Below are 21,047 nucleotides of genomic sequence, written 5' to 3'. Positions count from 1 at the left end.
TCTGGTTCTCACTTATCTGAGGATAAGCACTCAAAAAAGAAAACTAAGTTGAGAACCCACTCACTCAAGTTTGGGGGTGAGTTCAGGTCTCCCATAGTTTGTTTTGCCATCTGTAGAAAACAGTCAATAATGTTTCCTAGCCTGTTTTCCATCTTTGCCTTCCAGGACTACTTATGTGCAGAGTGGGCACTTTGCAGGAGTAAATGCTGTTCTGTAATGCCATCACATGCAGATACGTTAAAGAGACAAAGAAACCAGAGTTTGAAGGGGACAAGCAGACTCTTTTCAGAGAAAACATTTTTTTGTGATTCAGCATGTGAACTATAATGTTACAGCATCAACCTCTTCTTTAACCTAGCATCTTGAAAAGCAACATTTAGAGTCAACATCTAGGTTTATCATCTACCCTGTAACTTCAGTTGCTTTGAAGGAGCTGAGGCTCTTCCTCTTGGGAAGATTCTCACAGGGCAGCGGTTGTTTTCATATTCCTTGTTTCAGGGAGGTTTTTCACCATTATATAGAACGCAGTTTACACTGATCCATATGAAGTTTTATATATTAACTAAAGCGATTCCTGGACTCTAGGTAGGAATTAATTTTGTTCTCAAGATCTTTGAGCCAAAAGGGCTGGAAGTTCTTGCAATGTTACATGACTATTCCCAGTGCTGCAGCACCCTTCTTACCCTTGTGAACCCATCCTGCTCCTTCCACCCTTCTTACCGGGTGCTCCAGAGTATCGATTTCATCAGTGTGGCCACTACACATGGATGAGCAACCCTGCCTTCACCAAAGCGATTCACTGGTCATCTCAATGCTTGAGTCCATCATCCAGGGGCTTAGAAATATAGAAATAGAGCAGACTTATATTTTCTTTGTTGACTTAGAATCCCAAATATGTCCAAATACCAAGAAAGTTAATATGCCACTACCTACTGGGGCATGAGAGGATAACAATGCCTCATCTAACATTAGCCACAGAAAAAAATAAACATCCATGCTAATATCTCTCTGTTCATCCCACCCAGGGCAATGTAGACATCTAAGACTGGTGGTGTGAGTCATATACAGGGGAACCTCTCCATCTCCACTGATTGGAGAGACCCTGAATGGAGAGACCCACTTGAAAATGGCCAGCTGCCGGTGAACTAAGACCTATAGGAACTTTACAGTGGGACACGCAGCACTTACTAGTTGGGTGTTGACCGAGACTAAGCCTTCCCTTTGGCTGCAGTATACATCCCAGCTCCACCCTGCTCTTGGCAAGTTTAGGGTCTAGTTCAAATCATGGAGTAGGTCAATCAACCAAAGCATAGAAAGCATCTCCTCTTTCTCCCCTGCTACCTGATTTGCCAAACCCATAGGTTTGATCAATCATCTGAGCCATGGGATCTCTCCAGCATTTTCATTGCTGGTGGTGGGTTTAGCTCTGGTTGTTTGCAAGCCTGTTGGGAAGGAATTGCAGGTTTTCTTTGAGTGGATTTGCCATTTGTTAGCAGGGGAATCAATCACACTCAACCAGCTAAAGAGAGGCCAAGGTCTTGCGTGTCCTTTTGCATATTTTGCAGATGGTCTCTCAAGTGGACCGCAGCTCACTCACATACAGGATGTAGCGATATTATGACAACTTCCTTTGGTCCCAGAAATTGCAGCAAAGCTCTCCCAGCAACGGAGACATTCCCACCATGTTCGTACAGAGCTAGTGAGCACGCTGGAGCAGATCCAGCCCAGCCCCCTGTTCTTCACGGAATTTCCTTTTATTGTTAATCTCAACAGTTTGAAACATAGACCTCAGCTGGAGAGTTGTCCTGGACATTTGACTTTCTAACCAGCAACCCTTTTTTGTGGTGTTTATTCCCTTCTCTGGAAGGAGAGATTCAAACTGCCTCCTTGGTTAACTGTTACTTTAACTGACTTGGGAAGAATAGCTCTGCTTTGCTGTGCCACTTGGCACAGAGCTGAATCCTGCAAAACCCTCCATGTCTCTCTGCAGTGTCTTCAGATCTTCTCCTCTTCTGCGTGCATGCACCATTGCACAGGTTTCTTTGTATAAATATATCTCTCAAATTCAGAAACACCAACAAAGCAGCCACATCCTTCGCCTCCAGGAGCACAGGATGTCTCCCTGGTCCCCTCAATAAATAGAGGGTCCATTTGAGATGCCTCAGAGAATCCCTCATGGCTTCCAGCTACTGCTCCAAAAGGACACGTGCCTCCTCCGGTTACGGGGAGATATCTGCCACTGTGGGTGAATGTCCAAAAAACTGGTGACTTGAATCACACTCCACCCTTAACTGGTGCCCCAGAAAAGGTTGCATTTCAACAAAGGGCAAAGGGGGGTTGTCGGATGTGATGTGCACCCTTCTAGGTTGCTAGATCCATATTGTAATCTTCAGGTAACTGCAAGGACTCTGCTGCAAGGACTCCCAGAGAGAGGAGACCAGGCCACATGCCACAGATTACTGGGCATTGATTGCCTTATTTATTGATTATCTATCTTCTTTACCTCTCTACCCTGGCTTTTAACTCTCCTCCCTTTATAATCTTAGCACAGCTGCAGTCCGTCACACTGCAGAGCAGGGGGTAAGTGGGTGCATGCATGTGGCTGGTGCAAGTGTAGGGGTGCACTTGAAGAGCTCCCTCCTTCAGGCTTCTCAACCTCAGAGGTAAAACTGACATTTTTAGGACAAAGCAACTCCCCCGACACCGCAGTCTGCATCTGTGAGCTGAATCCCTCCTCTTGCAGGTAACAGAGAGCTGAGACACTTGCTGTAAAAAGCAGGGTTGTATCTATCTGATGTAAAATACCGAGGTGAAGAGTTGTGAATGCTGCTAATTCTCCTTTGTGGTGCCTGGGAACAATCACAAAATGCCAGCTCCCCAGGTACCTAATTAGCATCCTTAACCCAGCCAAGAGGATGTGGATTTATCCTGTGCTGGGATAGGGATGGTCTCCAACACTTGTTTGCACAGCATCTAGCAAAAGACAATTTGAGCTTTCTTAGATCAATCCAAACACAAGAATTAATAGTAATATTCCTTAACTCTAATAAGTCCCATTTCATTGCCAATGTCCCAGGCTAAAAGAAGAATTTCTTTTTACTGGTATAAGGCTGTAGGCAGACTCCCTCCAGGCTGGCTTGATCTCAGGTGGGTGAATTGTTCGCACAAGGTCTCCTGGCAATGATTTCCCAGTGTCTGGGCAGTAGATTTGGAAGTGGCTTAAGCTGAATCAACAGTGACTCCACATTTGGGGTGATCTGGGTTAGTAACTCCTGCCTAACCTGTCCTAGACCTAAGCACCAGAGAGAACATTAAACCCAACACAGATCTCCAGCACCCATCTGCAGCAGGGAAACATATAATAAACCTTTCCTGAGATGCACCCAGGTCAGCCCTTTGCTGAGTGTCCTGGCACCGTGCAGAGGGGAGACGATGACAGGGTCTCACATCCTCAAGATCTTTTCCTTCCCAGCTGCTGGGCGGCTCCAAGATGTCTTTTGTTTTGTAAACGCCATGCAAAAGTGTCACGCTGGGGGTATTGCGGATGTGGGCGCCTGCACAGACCTGCAGGAATGGTGAGGGACCGGCTGGATTGAGGTTTCCCCTTTTGTCTTCACCTTGTTTCCCTTTTTCCCCACCACACACCTTCTTGCAAATGCACTTGGCAAAGTACGTAGCTGCTCTGCTCTGTGCAGGGCAACCATCAGAGGCGAGGGTAGGGGAGTGAGGCTGTGCTGCCTGTAGTTCCACTCTGCCTGTATTTGTCACTAGCAAAGGGGCAGGGACACAGGGAGGTACAGAGTTAGGTTGGGTTGTATTACAATGCAGGAGTGAAGGGAAGGAAAAAAGAAGGGAAGGGAGGGAAAGAAGAAGAGAAGAAAAGCGCTGTTAACTGTGTTAGTCTTCCTTTCCTGAGCCAGGCTTGGCAGCCCCTGGGAGAGGTGCTGGCTACCTGGATGTTCAGCAGTGTCATGTGTCTGGAAAACAGTGCACTTGAAGTTGCTTGCAGAAGAAGATGATATATGGGGTGTCTCGGTGCAAGTAGTCTTTGAAGGACTTTGCATGTCACACAAGGTCTGGTCTCAGCAGCAGAACTGGCTACACTAGTATCAAGGTACAATCAGTCCCTATTTTCTCCGTCCCCATAAGAAAGCTAAATTCAGTGAAACTCTAGCTATTTATTGTGGTCAATTCTTTCGCAACTAGAGACCTAGAGAGCTTCAGCTCTCTTCTACTGCAGAGGTAAGTATTTTGGCCAGATGTTGTGATGCAAGCAGGAATTTCCCTGTCTCCTCTGCACTTGTCCAGCAGGGAAATACAGGACTTGTGTCTCCATCCTTATCAATCTTTTGGTGATGCTGCATTCATCTAAGACAGATTTAATTTCTTCTTCCTCAGAAAGACGCTGGCCGAGCCAGGAGTCACCAGCTACTGTTAACATCCATGCCAAGGAGTGAGCCAGCATGTCTTACTGATGCAATTTAGCTTTGTTGTCCATTTAATATGCCAAATAAAACTGAAACGTGCTGTGATTTGTACTTATCTTTCTTAGGCTGCAGGGATTTAAGGGGGTTCTTTGTGCAACCGATGTCCTTCTGTAATTTCCATTACTGCTGATGACAATGACGCATTTCCACTAACTGGATGAATGTCCCTTAAATTAATCTTCACTAAAACATGGGAGTAGGGAAATAAAAGGGAGACAGTGTTTCAATTAGCTCCCAGTTGGGTTTTATTCTTGTCTTTAAATACAGGAGAGCTCCAAATAAAATATAAAAAAGAAAAAACACAAACCACCACACTATTAAGCAAGAAGAACAGCACATGAGTTTATCTGCAAAAAACTTTAGTTCTTGGAAATAATAACATTTATTATAGCTACTGCATGTTCTTTCTGTAGATCTCCAAACCTTTCATAGACCCAGTCCACTACTGTCTTGTTAATCTTGTTGAGATGCAATTTACAGCTTGCTTTGGGAAACTGAGGCGCTGGCAGAGAAAAATACATGTTAAAAACTAAACATACATCAGTATTAGAAATAAGACTTAGGAGTGGGATTCACTTTATCTGGCTGCAATAAGTGACTCCTCTGGCCTAGCTTGGGTTCCCACCAAAGAAAGAAGTGAATTCCCCTTGCAAAAAAGCGTATTACAAAGTGGCTTACAAAGGTCAGCCACTATTCTGGTGCATGAGGGTTCCATTTGACTCCCTCTTTACTCTTTATTTTTCCATCATATCTGAAAAAGCACAAGGGGAATCAGGAGGACATGCCCTGAAACGCTTACAATCCAGGACAGGACCAGAGAGACGAGCAAACAGGACTTGCCCAAGGCTACCTGACTCAACCCGACCATTAACGTTCCCATCCTGACTCCCAGCTCACTGCAACGCTCAGCAACCCTCACTGTCCCCCATGCACCCCCCCAAAGCCCTAACCACGTCCTAAGTCCACCATGCTACCAATGCATGCTTCATGGAGGGGGGCCCATAAAGAAAAATCACGTACAACAAGCTCTCCCCCATCCCTTTCCTCTCTCCAGGCTTCCAACGATTCACCTCATCTCTAATAATTTGATGAGTTTTGTTATGACAGGGCAATGCAGTTAATGGAGAGTGAAATTGAAGAAGAATGTGTGGAAGTTGCAGCTTTTATCTCTAAAACAAATAGTGAATTCCTCAGGGCGGCTGTAGCCCTGAACAATGACCACGGCTGCTGGACCTTTGCAGGTTGCCCTGGTAACTCCCAGGCTGTTTCGGGGCATATCCTTGTCAAAGAGGGACGAGAAGGTGGCAAAGCCTATGGGAAGAGATGCAGAGTTGGTGTTTGGAGAGCAGCATGAACCCAAGTGGGAGGCATGGAAGATATTTGGGTTGGAGGGACATGCTGCACCCAATGCCAAGGCCCGAAGGATCATCTCGGGAAACTCTCACCGAATCCAGGACCCCAAGGAATTCCCCTGCTCCATCTGGAAGGAAATAATGCTGGTCCATTGTCCAGCAAAAGGCAGCAATCCACGCCGAATCTATTCTAGAGGTCTCCTACTGGTCTTTTCCAGCCCACAGACCTCTTTGGGAGTTTGTGGGGAGGATGAACAGAAGGGACTTTGGGACAGGAGTGATATAATTCTCCACTCACTCTGGGCTTGAAAAAAGAGATGCCTATTTAGCTGGAGACATACAGAGCGACAGGTTTTCACCAGTGCCTATTTCTAGCAGCAGAAAATGTGTCTAGCTCTTTGCCTGTCCCTCCTAAAGGGCTGTTTGCTTTTCTTTCCGGCATCCGTCCCCCTTCCCTTTTAATACAAACCATTACGCAAGCTCTGTATGAAGAACAATGCAAGACAGAAGCAATACGAAACTTCCAGATGTATCTACGAACACTCCTTAGCCCCAATGGGGAGAGTTTTGCCTCTCCACATCGCCCTTTCCAATGCACCTGCCATACAGCAGCCATTAATATCCAACATTGCAGCTCCACATCTCCTCTCTGTGAACTTGCTTCTTGCCATGAAGACATCTCCACTTGCCATGAAGACATCTCCAGTACCTGAGATGCCTCCAAACACCTATGTCTAATCCATCCCAACCCAATATCAATAGTTGAACCAGGGCTGCCATGCAGCTTGCAGGGCAGAGGAGAAAGGTGGCCATTTGGATGGAGCTCGTCAAAATAATTTCTCTTCCCCCACAAAGCCACGGTGGTATGCAGGCAGGGCTTAGTGACTTCCAGGCACAGAGGGGGCCCTGCCCTGGGAGCTGGGTTTGATATCTTTGTGCAGGGCTCACTGAAGGGTTTGGAAAGGATTCAAGGAGAAGGTGCTAAGCCAATGCATTTAAGTGATCTGGTGTGCAACACGGGCTTCTGCTGAGATTAGGTTGGTTCTTAAGCCATCTGAAAGCAGCTCTTCTCCTTGCACGGTATGTGGGGCTCAGCCCCAGACTCAGGTGCCTGACAAAACCTTCTTCAGCCACCTGAGGTGCCCTAGGTCGTTTGAGACATCCCCCTGGGGCTGGTGGATGTGACGTGGGACACATGGGACAAATATGCACCCCTGGACTGGCAGGTGGAGGTTGGGCAGGACCCTTTACCGAGCAGGATACCTGTCTTTAGGCAATTGAATTGAACCCCAAGTCAAGGCAGTGAGTGGGTTTTAGAGAGCAATTCAGCTCATCTGATGCCTTTGTGTCCTTCAGGATGATAATTTCTCTCCAGGCTCTTCAGAGTAGGGGCAGGATTTGGTCACTTGAACAGAGGCCATGGGGTGTGATTTTGCACACTGTGATGTAATGCCAACTGGACCAGAGCTGCTGCTCCAGAGGGCTTGGGTTTCACAGAAGCCTTGTGCATCCCCATGAAGACATCTCTAGCACCTGAGATGCCTCCAGCTATGTTTAAGCAACTGCACAGTGACCTCCTTTTCCAGTGATGATAACGGCAACTCCAACACCACTTCAAATGGAGATACCAACAACTATCCTGGAGACACAGACACACAAATGTAGGTGCCTTGGTCCAGACCCGAATCCACCCACAAATAGGTGTGTGCGTGCATCTGTGTGTGGTGGAGGTGGTGACTAAGCTCCTGGAGCGTGTGTGTTCCAGGAGGGTCAGAAGCTCACTAAAAATGAAGTTCCTCATTTTCTTCTCTTAAAAAATTAAACCCAAGAGAATCACAAATTCTACTTGTCTGAGCAGCCAAGTCCAAAGCAAAGTGGAGGAACAGAAGTCCTTCAATATAGGATCATAGTTGAGATCAGGAGCTTATTTCAGAGCTGAGGGCTGAACCCAGATTTTATAAGTCTTTGTCTAATATATCAATTCCAAAAAGGTTTTTGCCGCTTCACTCACAGGAGTTTGGGAAACCACAGATAGCCTTGTGAGTGGTATCCCCTACTGTTCTTAGCTTTCTCAAAAAAATTGCTGCTCCCAAGGCAAGCTGCATTTCAGTTCCTCTTGCTGGGTCAGGTCCAGGCTAAGGAACAGACCCCTCCATGACGCATCTGACTCCCCATCTTCTGAAATACATGGAAACTGCCTCCATTCCCCATCCTGTGCACACCACAAACTTTTTCCCTGATTTTTTGTCTCATGAACAGCCTCTTTTCTTCACTTCAGATCTAGCTGCAAACTTCACTCCATCAGTGGTCCCATTTCCTTGAGGCTATCTGTCAAGCAGACATCAGACCATAGGTATTTTTGTCTCTTGCTGAAGGGAGAGTAGTTTGGGGTGGTGTTTTTTTTTTTTTTTTTTTGCTTTTGTTCCTGAAATAGCCACTGGTAGTCTTCAGGAGCCCAGGTGCTGTTGTTCATGCTGTTACTCACGCCAGAGGTATCAGCCTCATGTGCTGCCATTCTTCTTCCCATCTTAACCCCAAATTTGAATTCCAAACATTATTACTTTGTGCCCCATCGCACAAGGAAGATAAGTGATGACATTCAGTAAAATCGGATTACTGGCAAGTTAAATGATCCTAAGCTGGATCTCAGCCTGAGGATTTTCATGCTGCGTAGGCTTTCCTCTGTCATTTTCTGTGAAAAGAGGTAAATATTGCAAGGATGCCTGGAGACGTCACTCAAATGTTATGACGAATCTGAACACAGCTGAGAAGGAATTACATGGTACAGAGAAGAAAAAGCTTTCTTTGGGAATTTATCCCAGTACTGTGAGGCACAAGAGCATCTCCTGCATTACGTTTTCCTCTCCTTTGTCCAGTTCACCTGTAAATGGCAGAAGAAATGGGGTTTCCATAGCCTTTGGGGAACCGTGAAAGCATCTTATGGTTTCCCCAACAAAGAAATCTTGTGTCATGTGAAGTCTTCCTCCTCCTGAGACAGTTTCATCCCAGCTGAGTCACATACCTTAAAACTAGTGGGTCCCTGTTTTTCTCTTTCACAATCTTAGATAAATATTTAGCTGGGACACAAGGAACCACATGTACCTGAGTCTGTGTGTGTTATCACATCAATATCAAGCTTAAAAAAGACACGTAAGTGACCTAAGCCCATGAAATTTTAAATAATAATAATGTTAACAATAAATTTTGGAGTAAATTATTATCTTTTTATTCCCATTTCTCAGGCAGATGTGCAGATCATTCTCCCAAGGGTTTCTCTTCACCTCTAAGGCATGCCTTTTCATGTTTGGAGTTGAAAGCAAAAGCCTTTACATAATTTCCTGATCCCGTATTGCTGGTATTTAGGAATACCTCCAGAGCTGGAACACTTGAGATAAAGCTCCCAGTTAGCAATGTTGCATGTCTTTGGGTGTAAAAGACTGTTTACCTGTTTCTATGAAACACTGATGCCTTTTTGACACCCCTAGAAGCACCCAGTTTCCCAAGTTAGGGTTTCTTCTGACCTTTTCTCCTAGCTGATGGCTAGGCATCAGAGCGGGATATGCTTTAACAGACATCCAGCTTTTGAAGCAGTCATGCTAAATATCCCTTTCGTTTCTCCTTCAGCTGCTCATGATTCATAGTCTTGATCTGACACCCTCTTAGTAATTATCCCCTTTGCGGCAGAGACGAAAGGCAGATCCTGAGCCGACGTAAGTGGGAAGGCGCCTGTACCCTGCAAAGCAACAGAAATAGTGTGAGTCCTTTCCGCTACCCCCTTGGAAAAGGAGGTTTAACACTATGTTTCTGGATGAAGCTCTTCTCCCAAGAAGCAGAGGCTGTGCCATTACTTTAGCCACCACGGTAATTGCCAGCAGCCAAGGCTTGCAGCAAGGGAGGACCTGCATGACCATGCAGCAGGGACCAGAGAGGAGGTTGGACACCCTCTGGAGATAGCCCTGCTGAGTGAGAAGCAATACCCAGCACAGATGGCAGAGCTGTTATAATTTGAGTATCCAATGATAACCACAAAACCCCAAAAGGAAGCTTTCTGCACGGCAGCCACCCTCCCCCTGCGATGGCTGCGCTCTCCTCCTTGTCTCTTAAGGCAAAAGGAGGTCCAACAGGCGTGCTGAGAGCAAACCCCTGCTGAGAACTGACAAAACTCCCTGTGTCAGTGGCAGGGTGCCTGTTCTCATAATTTAAGAGAAAAACTACAGTCCAGATCGGCAATCTAAAAAGACTTAGGCATTATGTTCCCTTCCCCTGCACAAGGCCAAAGGACCAGTACAGCCCAGATCTGCTGATGAGACCAGCCAGATGAATTTCATTTCCTCCGAACACTCGACACAATCAGAACAGCGTAAACCCAATGGCCATTGAAGCCAGCCTGATTTTTTAAGTGGATTTCAGGCCATTCTGTTTTCCTTAAGTCTATTTTAGTTGCTGCCAAGGGAGCTCTGCTCTTGCCTGTTCTTGCCACAGCCCTTACCCACCGTGGAGACCCAACATACCTTGGGGGAGCCCCAGTCTCCCAGTAACGGTTACCCCAGAGCAATGTGCCGTGGGATATTTTTGCAGTGTATAATGGGTGCTGGTGCAGTAAATAGAGAGTTCGAGGAGCTCAGCATCACTTTCCTCCTCTCCTTCCCAGGGACACTGTTATACTGATGCAGCTCAGGTTTTTCCCTAGGCTGTCTTGACTTGGCAGTTAACACCAAAACATGCTGATTGTGCGAGTGAGTGTGTGTGGGGAAATGTGATCTGTTATTAAAAATATTCTGCAGGGAGAGAAGGGACTGCCTCTGTAATACTGGCAAGATTAATAATGTGCATCAACACATTCATTCATTTATTGCAACTCAGGTTTCATGGCATTTAGGTACTGTGCAATGCAGAGTTGTAGCAAAAGGAGATGAGGCTGGGCTGAGGGACACGGAAAGTCTCACTGCACTGACCCAGAAGCTAAAATCAGGACAAGAAGCCTTTACTGGGGACAACATGCAAAGCAGGTAGAGAGGGCTGAGCGAGCTAACCCAAGCCTCTCCTCAAGTCTTCTCAAGGTGACTTTGAAATAAGAAGAAAGTCCACCTTTAACTGAAGGCATCAAGAAAACCATATTTGAAAAGTAATTTTTGGAGTGAAGGTTATTTTTACCACATCTGGGTCCAGGCTGGGAAGGTTCCTGGTTTAGCTGGATCTGCCAGTGCAAGGGGGAGGCTTTGGTGCAAAGCTCTGAGCTTATTTTTAGTCTCATCCTAGCTGCAGTGAACGCTCCTTGCCTGAACGCTAGATAAAAAACTTTCAGCGCCCTTCCCTCTTGCCACAAAAAAATGCAAAGATTTGATAATAATTTCGTCCTTAGTACTTTGGCCATGTTGCTTCCTTCGAGACATTCTCAAACTGGTGCAAAATTTTCTTAGAAAACATCTTATGCAAATGTGCATTAATTTATTTAAATAATATTTGAAAGTGTAGATTAGTTTCGGAGGGGGTGCCGGGGTAATGTGTGGCACCGAAGCTTGGGTGTGAGCACCATGACCAGCCTCCAGATCTAGGAGGGACCGTAGCTGCCGCAGTGGTGGGGTGCTGCCCCCCACCAGGGCAATGCTCCCCAGCAAGCCCCCACACTGTGCATCCCCTGGGTCTTCGCCATCTCCTGCTCCAGGGATTTTCCATGTCATTAGGGGGGAAGAGGAGGGATCTGGGGGAATTTTGTACCATCAGAGCATAGACAGTGGAGGGTGTGTACCTGCAGAGAGCAATGCCAAATTGAACCCCTCTCCAGATAAGAACCCCAAATCAACCCCAAGCCATGGTGAGAAAAACGAAAATCCCCAAGCAACCCCGCGCCCAGATGGGAATCCAAAATCAAACCCCGACCCCCCCCATCCAGATGAAAATCCCAAATCCACCCCTAAATGCCCATCCTGATAAAAATCCCAAATTTCCCCCAAAATGATCCTCAGGTCCCCTGGGGATTTTCATCCAGATGAAAATCCCAAATCCTTACTGATGTGGGTGGGAATCCAAAATCAATCTACAAACCCCCATCCAGTTGCAAACTCCCACTCCCTCCCAAGCCCCCACCCTGATGAAAACCCCAAATGCCCCCAGGCAGCTGTCCTGATAAACACCCCAAATCCCCCCATATGCAGGTGGGAACCCCAACCACCCCCGAGCCCTCATCCTGATGAAAACCCGAAATCCAGCTCCAAATCCAATGAAACCCCCAAATTCCCTCCATGCAGGGGGGAATCGCAAATCATCCCCACTCCCCCCCATTCCGATAATAACCTCAAATCCCTCTGTGCAGACTACAGTCCCAGGCCCCCCCCAAACTCCCATCCCAACCAAAGCCCCAAATCCTCCCATTGACCCCATCTCAATGAACACCCTAAATCCCCCCACAAGCAGGTGGGAAACTCAAACCCTGCCCAAGATCCCATTCCCTTGAAAACCCAAAATCCATCCTGAACCAGAACAAACCTCCAAATCCCCCCAAGGTGAGAATCCCAAATCCCTCAAGCCCCCATCCCAATAAAAATCCTATATCCCCCCATGCAGGTAGGAGTCCCAAATCCCCCCTCCCGCCAAGTCCCCATCCCAATGAAAACCATAAATGTCCCCCAAATCCCCAATTCTAATGAAATCCCCAAATCTCCCCATGCAGGGGGGGGAATTCCAAATCCTCCCTAATCCCCCATCCCAGTGATAACCCCAAATCCCCTCCCATGCAGATGGGAACCCCAAATCCCCTCCAAACCCACATGTCAATGAAAACCCCAAATCCCTCCGCATGCAGGTGGGAATCCCACATCCTCCCCCAACCCTCCACTGGATAAAAACCCCAAATCCCACCCCAAAATCTTCGCCCCAAGTCCCCAACTCTAATGATGACCCTAAATCCCACCGACGCCGGGAATCCCAATTCCTCCCCATTCCCCATTCCCCTGATAACCCCAAATTCCCCCAAGCAGGCCAGAGACCCAGATCCCCCCCACAACCTCCCATCCTCACAAACACCCCAAATCTTGCCCAAAACCCCTATCCCAATGAAAACCTGAAATCCATCCCCAAACCCAGCAAAACCCCCAAACCCAACAAACCCCCCAAATCCCCCCATCCCAACGAAAATCACAATTCCCTCCCCCAACCCTCCAGTGCCAATGAAACCCCCAAATCTCCCCATGGAGGCGGGGGGACCCCAAATCCTCCCTAACCCCCCATCCCGGTGATAACCCCAAATCCCCCCCATGCAGATGGGAACCCCAAATCCCCTCCACCCCCCCCGCACCCCGACGAAACCCCCAAATCCCCCCACCGCAGGTGAACCCCCCCCCCCTCCATCCTTGCAGCCACCCTCCATCCCCAGCCCCCCCGCGGGTCCCGGAGGCGGAGGCGGGGGCGGGCCGGGGCCGCTGTGCACCTCCCCCGGCGGCGGGAGAAGGAGGAGGGCGGGGGGGGGGACCGGGGCCGGGGCCGGGGGAGGGCAGCGGCCGCCCGCCCGCCCCGCCGGGGAGAGAGCGCCGGGAGCCGCGGCGGGGACGGCCGCGCCGAGGCACCATGCGGGCACCGCTGCTGCTGCCGCTGCTCCCGCTGCTGCTGCTCGGTAAGTGCCACCTCCCCGGGCCCCGCACTCCTCGCCTCCCTCAGCTTCCCCGCTTTTTTGCTTTGCTTTCCTCCCCCCCCCCCCCCCCCCCCCCGCCCCAAGCATCCCTCGCCTTTTCGCCTCCCCTCTTTTTGTTCCCTTTGCTGTTGTCTAGTTTGAAGGAAATTGGGCAGAAACGCGGAAAATAAACTGGGGGATGCTAAGTGCCCGTCTGCTTTACGAATCCAGGCTGATTAACCCTCTTATTTAGAAACTAAGCACATCAAACTGTCCACAGCAGCTCAACTTGGGACGCGAGAGCCGCAGTGCTTGTTTCTTTATGCAACGGTATGAGCTAAACACGCCGCTTCTTCACTCCCTCATCCAGCTTCACAAAACCCCTGGTCAGGGGTTTGAGCTCTTGCAAGACCAATGTGCGAAGCACTGAGCCTCACACCCCTCTTTTTGGGTCCCATCGAGCAATGGGAGACCTTTGGTTCGGTTTGGTACAGCCACTCTTGCAATGGTCCAGCATGCCAGGTGCTGCATGTACTGAACATGAGCCCTCGCCTCTGGTTTGTGGAGGTAGCATGGGAAAAGAGGGGGGAAAAACTGATGGGAGACAGCAATTTTCTGATGGAAGTTGATGATGGAGTTGGAAAAAGGATAAACTTCTGGAGACCCCTCGCTTTGGGGCAGCTGTGGACGTATGTGGGATGGGGGCTGCATCCCGCTGGGGAGGTTCGGGTGTGCTAGTGGAAATGGTGTCTCAGGTCCTGCAACAGTGCTGGGGTTAAGGGTGCTGTGGAAACAGCTGTGGGCGATGCAGCGGGAGGGCTGGTTCTTCGGCAGGGTGTTTCGTCGGAGAGATGGCCATAAACTGCACCGAAAAGTAGTGGGGAAAGGAAATGCACTGATTATTTTTGAAGTGAATAAAGGCAGGGAGGAGTGGGGCATTTCTTCCCTGTATTCAGAGAAGATAAGGAAGGGCGAAAAATAAAGTAAAGTAAAATAAAATAAAATGAAATTAAATAGGAGAAGGTGAAATCTTGCTCTGGGTCATGTCTCCCAGCGGAGCCTCTGCCGAGCTGAATGTGCTTTTATTCAAGGTAACAAAAGCTGGGGGATGCTCCGGAGGTAAAAGCACAAGTGGAGGCAGGGCTCTGGGATTTTAACTACGGGGTGAATTCACGGAGGTCCAGCTGAAATCTCTGCCTGCTGGGTTTTTTCCTGCTCCTCTCAGGACTCAGCAGCGGGGCTTGGTGGGCAAGCAGCTGTGAAGCCCCCATCTCCCCCTGACACCAACACAGGCTTTAAAATAGCCCATTAAAACTCAAGAAGCTTCAGCCTCATTAATATTGGCATAAAGCAAGAGCTGTTAATGCAATTTTTCTTGTGCCAGCCAGAATTTAGCTGAGTTTAGCTGACTTTGCCTTCTCAGAAGGTTTTATTCTGGTTTTCAAAACGGAGTGATAAATATGCTGGGATTGGTACAAACCAGGCTTTTAGCGGTAGGGTGGTGGGGGGACCTGTTTCTGTAGCACTCTCGAGTGATCCTATTACATTTTTCTCGGAAATTCTTTGATTAAATCCTTCAAAACAGTGTTTTCTGCCATTAGTGCTGCTCTTAAGTTTTGATATAAGCTCCTTAGAGGAGCTTTTATGTTGCTGAGTATTGGCACCAGGATTTTCTTCCTTAGGGGCCAAAATAGGCATCCCTCCTTGCCGGGGGTTTGGGCTTGGAGTCCCAGCAGTGCTTACCTCTAGGGCTGGGATTGGTGGCAGCCATCTGAGTTACTCAAAGCCTAGAGTTTGTTTTTTTTTCCCCCCTTAAAATGGGAAGAAGTTGGGTTTGTAAGTGAAACTGTAAGATTTTTGGTATCTTAAAAAATAGTAATTGGGATGGAGCCTGCATGATTTGCTCTGTTTAAATTGGATGTGAAATGGGTGGGTGAGCAGGGAGTTGGGATTTCGGAGCGTGTTTTGGGGTGTCACGAGGAAGAAGGTGACAACATCGTGCGTGGGGCAGAGCGGAATCGAGCCCAAGGTTGCTGAAGTTTTTAAAAGCAGCTATTTTGGGTATGGCTAGTTCGCTAGAAATACTGGCTTCCAGGTTCACATCATCCCGACCCCCTGATTTTGCAGAGATCCCCCCTAATTTCCCCTACTGTAAATCAGAATAAAACCAGCCTCAGACAAGGCACAGCCAGCGTGTACAAGAGGTACAGCAAATGTGACATTGGGCAAATAATATCTTTAAATTCAACCAGCCTGCAAGGGGCTTAGAGTTACGCATTACAGCATGTTGACAGAACATTTTATTTTATTTATTCTTTCCCCATATTAGATCTTCTATCCCACAGGGGTATGATAGCAACATTGCATCAGGAAGAGAAAACCGATGCTTTTTATCCTCAGAGGATTAAAACCTGTCCTGGGGGCAAAAAAGGCAGGAAGGGGTTTTACCGGAGATCGGCCCTTTGCTTGGCTCAAAGCAAACCAAAGATTGATGGGTTTTAAATCCTTGTTGCCAAAACACCCCTTTTCATTCCCAAAGCTGTGCTGGCTCCGTGGTACTGGGAGTTCGTGTTTGTCCAAGACAGGCTGTCAAAGATGTGCATTTTTTAAAATCCATTTTATCCATTGAATACTAATCTTGACACAGGCAGGAGCAGGCAATTGGGGCCATGTCTACAGGAGGAGAAAAAAAAAAAATTGTTAACCAGAGAGTTTTAAAATCAGCATTGAAGCGGAGCGTGTCTTCTTATATATTTGCTGTTGGAGGAACTTTGATAAGATTTTTGCAACCTTTCTGCAAGCTGTTTTAGCAGTGCAATGCCTTTGATTCCCCAGTGGCAAAGCAGATACAGTAATGATAACTCCGTGGGTCTGTTTAGGAGGCTTAATTAAAGAATTGTTTGTAAAGCACTTGAAGATCCTTGGATGAAAGGAGCTGGAACCATGCAATACACTGATTTCATTCCAAAGAGTTGCTTTAAAGGCTTATGACGAGGAGGCTGGTGATCATTCATGTTGGTGACAGGAGACCGGCTGGAAATATCTGTTCTCAGCATTTGCAGGGAGGCTGGGCTTGCGCTTTGGTTATTATATGCCCTATAAATCATGCATTTTCTCTCCCCATCTGCACCCTCTAAAAGACCTAAGCCTGCCAATACAAGCTCTGGGGTATTTTGGGGCTCAGGTCGTGGGGTCTGATGGGGGTTAATTATAGCCAGCGAGGCTCCCTCAGGCTGTGCAACAGCACCCATGTTATTCTGGGTGTTATATCGCTATATGAGAGCAGAGAAGGGCTGTTGGGGTTTAGGTGCAGGACCGCATCCATCCCACCTGCTCACACCTGCCCTGAATTCTGCCCCCTTCTCCCCGGTGCTGGACTGGGTGGCTCCTTTGCCCTCTCCTCGAGGATCAACTGCAGCACCCTGAGCCCCTTGATGCTCTGCAGGGCCAGGGAGGATGGGGGGCTTCATCCTTACAGGGTGATGCTCTGGAGAGGTGAGATCCTGCCATAACATCCAGCTGACCTGCTCTGGGCTATGGGGGCTCAAGCCTCAAGCCCAGGTGCCTTCAGTAGCTACATCTCCAGGTGGTCCAAGCAATAGGAGGACTAAGCACATGGCAAACAACCCACTCATGGATGTGCAGAAATTCCTCCTTCCCAGCTGCTGAGCGGATGAGGAGCACCACATAGGCAGAACTGTGCAGGTTGTGAGCCTGAGTATCCGTCTCACCTTCAGTCCTGCTCCCAGGCCAACAGACAGCCACTGAGAGCAGAACATCGTAAGAGGGTTTGAACTTTGCAGGAATCCAGGTGGCCCGGTTTGGTCCATTCCCCGTGTGCAGGCATGTGAAACCTCACAAACCCTGTGAAGCGTTTTCACATGCTTCTGCCAACTTCCTTGTCGAAAGCCTGTTTACGTGCACAGCTTCTTCCATAACTGGCCAATCTCCACCAAGGATGTTGTTTCTGAATTCTTGCAATGCCTGCCCTTTCCTTCTGAGAGCTCCTGACCAAACCTTGCTTTTTGTTAATTCTAAACAATGCACACAGTCATCTGGTATTTGTTGTTCTCCAGTTACCTGTGCTCACTTCACCACAACCCCCAGGGCTTCGCCAAACAGTCCACGTTGCAGAGAGCAGTGCCTTTGGTCTTGGGATTGCCAAGCAAATACGCCAAGTCTTTCTCTTGCAGTGTGTGAGACAACCAAGCTCAACCCTGCTTCTGCATGGGGGTCTTGCAGGTCCTACTGCATGGTGGGGTTTGGGGATGCACCACCCATCTCCCCCAGAATCCTTTCTGTGTCCCACTGGGGCTTAACCAAAAAAAAATCCCCATCTTTTTCCCTGAACTACCTGGTGTGATGGTGTCCCACCCCACCTCCGAGTGAAGTGCTTTCTCCTGTTGCTTCTTTGTTATTTGGGAGAGACAGGGACAGTTCATCTGAGCTTCATCAGGTTTTAACAGCTCTAATTGCGTATTTGTCTGTTGTGGAGCTGGGCTGAAGCCTCGTGGTGTTTTGCTCTGAAGGTCCTTGAGGAATATGTAGATCCACTTCAAACTGGTGGGATGTGTTCTGCCCATATCATAACTCTCGTTTTGAGGTGCCTAAGCATTGGGACTAGCCTATATCCAAAATATGTTACTTTTGAGCTAAACAGCCCTGTCCGAGAAGGTAGACAGAGCTGGGGAGAAACAGATGATCTTCCTTGTTATTGCACAAAAATCGTATCTGATATGCTATGAACTGAAGTGCTGAAATGCTGTTTAGAGGACTGGCTGTGCCACAGTTTCTCTATATTTTGCCTGTGTCTGCTTAGACTACATGCTGTTTGCTGGAAAGACCATGCGGTGAGTGTTCAGGGATGGGAAGATGCTCTCAGTTGGGGTCTCTGGGGCTGCTGCAGTACAAATAGCATCAATGAAGGTCTGGTGAGCAGGGGACTGCAATGCAGCAACAGCTTTCCCTGGCCAGAAGCAACCTGATGATGCTGCAAGGGCAGAAGTCACAAGTCACATTTACATGGCTTTTACCATGACACCTAGTAAATTTGGAGCTCGACCCTGTGCTGTGATTCAGGAGGAGCTGCTGACTGAGCACTGCTCGTTTCTACCCCTTTACAATGTGGCCACCTGGGGCCATGCTGATGCAGTGGTATTTTTCTTCTAGCTAAACTTCCAGGTGACGGGTATCAGTGTCCTCACCTCCTTCCACAGCCAAGGGAGAAGGACGGGTTCCTTCAAGGATGACTTAGCCTGCTTCAGGTTAGCTGCTGGCTTTGAATTGCAAATAGTGCTAGAAATAGTGAGTGCCTGGGGGAGTCTCGGAAAACACCAATAGTAATGTTACTGCCTTCTGGGAGTGCAAAGCTCTGTGGTGGGTTATCTGGGGTGAACTTCTTGAGGGTTGCATGAACATATTCACTTGACTTTAGCCATAGTGTGTCTCAGAGTCAGCCTTCAGTACCAACTATTGCTGAAAGCCGTTGGGAACCAGCAAATACCAGGATGCCCCATCGACCCTAATGAGGAAAAAACCCCTCTCTCCTTCAACAGATGGAGTGAAGTTGCTCCAAACTCCAAAGGCACCAATATCCTCCATTGATTATTTTGCTTATTGGGTCCCAAGTCTTCTTGATGAAGTTTTTCTCATCACTAAATGTGGCTGCTTTGCAAATCTTTGCATCTTTGCAGTGCACGCTGCTCTGCGTGTTGCAGGCACCTTTTCTGTCCCGTAAATAACATACATCTCATGGCTTGCTTGGCCACAGGCCAGGAGCGCTCGGCAGATGCCGGTGACAGTTTGGTGACAAAGTATTGCAAGGAGACAGGGAAAATGCAAATGACTTATTAAAATTAACTCAGTGTAATGCCTCAACACCTAGCATAGAGCAGAAGGGGTAATGAAGGAGAATGAGCCTTTATTTTGGGCGACAGGAATTCAGTGCTGCTGAAGCACGTGCTTTTAGATGCACACTTGCAATAAACCAGCTGCGGGAAGGCAACATGCCGGGTTGATATTTGGCTTTCTGCATGGCTCGACTTGTGTGTAATGTCCAAGGTCCCGTGTCTTGGTGTAGTGCTGGGGGTGGGTGGCAGCAGAAAGGGAATGGGCCTTGGTTTGGGCAAGCTGGGATGAGCTGCCTTGCGGAGGAAGGGAAAATTGGGGGTCCCGGTGTTGCCAGCTCTTCTTCAATTGTAGGCAAGTTGCTTTTCCCTCCCACTGAAGGACCCAAGGTAATGCCACGTAGGTTCAGATACTTAACCAAGATGTTTAAGGTTGGAGCTGAGTTGTCCTTGAATCCAGATGCTGTTAGTGGAGAGAGAGAGGAGCATCTTCTGAAGGCAATTCAGATGTTTCTTGGGATGATTTGGCCCCTAGAGACGCTTGTCTCTGTACATGCTCCAGGGTCTGATGTTACACGAAAAATGTCCAGGATCTGCCCCTGGAAACCCTTATGTTGCATATCTGTGTTTACTTAAAAACGTCAAAAAAGTGTGGGTTTCAGGATTTGGAAGAACTTCTTGGAGGTGGGGCAGGAGTACACCCTAAAGGCTGCAGAATGGAAAGGCGGATAAGAGCACCACAGTCTTTGGGTTTAAAACCCAAGTCTGTGTTTAAAGGCAGGTGCAGGACAGATACCTTGGAAATAGACAGACGAGATCTGCCTTAAAACCTCCTCCAAAATGGAAAAGGTAATTTTATATTTCTGAGTTAGTCCCATTTTAGACGTTGCTTTGAGGTCTGGCTCATATTCTTAGCATCCTTAATAAAAAATGGATTAATCCAGTGGCTTTTTCTCTGTCTTACAAGCTCTGTGTGCAGGGGGCTTTGCTCTTATGCCACATGGCTCATGAGACTGGTGAAAGGGAGGAGGAAGGTCATTTTGCAGTGGAAGAATAAGGCCTTAGTTATTAATGGCAAAGGCTGAAATTTTCTGTCTCAGCCTTAATTGATTTTAGTAAATTTAACTGTAGGAGGAGGTAGAAATTGGCTTAGAGTTATTAAGCTGTAGTACTTAAAGATATATTAAATCTACTGTAGAAAAAGGAGGAGGCAACCTTGTCAGACATTTATTCTAAGTGGCTTCTGCTAGATACAGGAAAAGAGAAAATGCCCGATTTCTAACTTTGACAAAGGGGATTTGAAAGAGTCTGCAGAAGGGTTTGGAGAAACCGTATTTGAGAAAGTCCTTCTTTGAAACCTAATAGCAAAAACCACTTTTTTTTTTCCTCCTCCCTGGAGTCTAAAGGCAGGAGGGTGAGATAAGACATTCCACCACGTACGCAAATGGGAGAAAAAAATGGAAAAGTTTAAATGATACTGCTGCAGCCTACAGAAAATGGATAGCTCTCAGGGTGACTATTATATGCTGCTTATCAAGATACTGTATGCCTTGACTATGAGAAAGAGCAGAGTAGTTAAAGCGATGCATTGCGCTGCCCAGTTAGCAGTGGTTGTACTGGAATAACATCAAGTAACCAAGGTCCTGAATATATATATAGTATATATATAAATAGATATATATACTAAATAAGCAAAGTTGTCTTTGTTGGACATTTCTAATTTATTAAGCAATAGAAGAAATGTTTAAAGCACAGA

General features: G+C 47.6%; 1 protein-coding gene across 4 annotated transcripts in view; it reads left to right on the top strand.

The window, feature by feature from the left end:
* Positions 1 to 13,323: 13,323 nt before the first annotated feature.
* PODXL (podocalyxin like) overlaps positions 13,324 to 21,047 on the top strand; it is a 43,589-nt gene continuing 35,865 nt past the window's right edge. For all 4 annotated transcript variants that reach the window (XM_082309424.1, XM_082309423.1, XM_082309422.1 and 1 more), the window contains exon 1: positions 13,324 to 13,448. In XM_082309424.1, coding sequence (XP_082165550.1) covers positions 13,403 to 13,448 — 46 coding nt within the window. In that variant the 5' untranslated portion in view covers positions 13,324 to 13,402. The remainder of the gene's footprint in view (positions 13,449 to 21,047) is intronic.

Source organism: Platalea leucorodia, assembly GCF_965183815.1.
Source record: "Platalea leucorodia genome assembly, chromosome: 4".
NCBI lineage: Eukaryota > Metazoa > Chordata > Aves > Pelecaniformes > Threskiornithidae > Platalea > Platalea leucorodia.
Note: the sequence above shows the minus strand (reverse complement) of the source record. Positions and strands in the feature narration are given on the sequence as shown.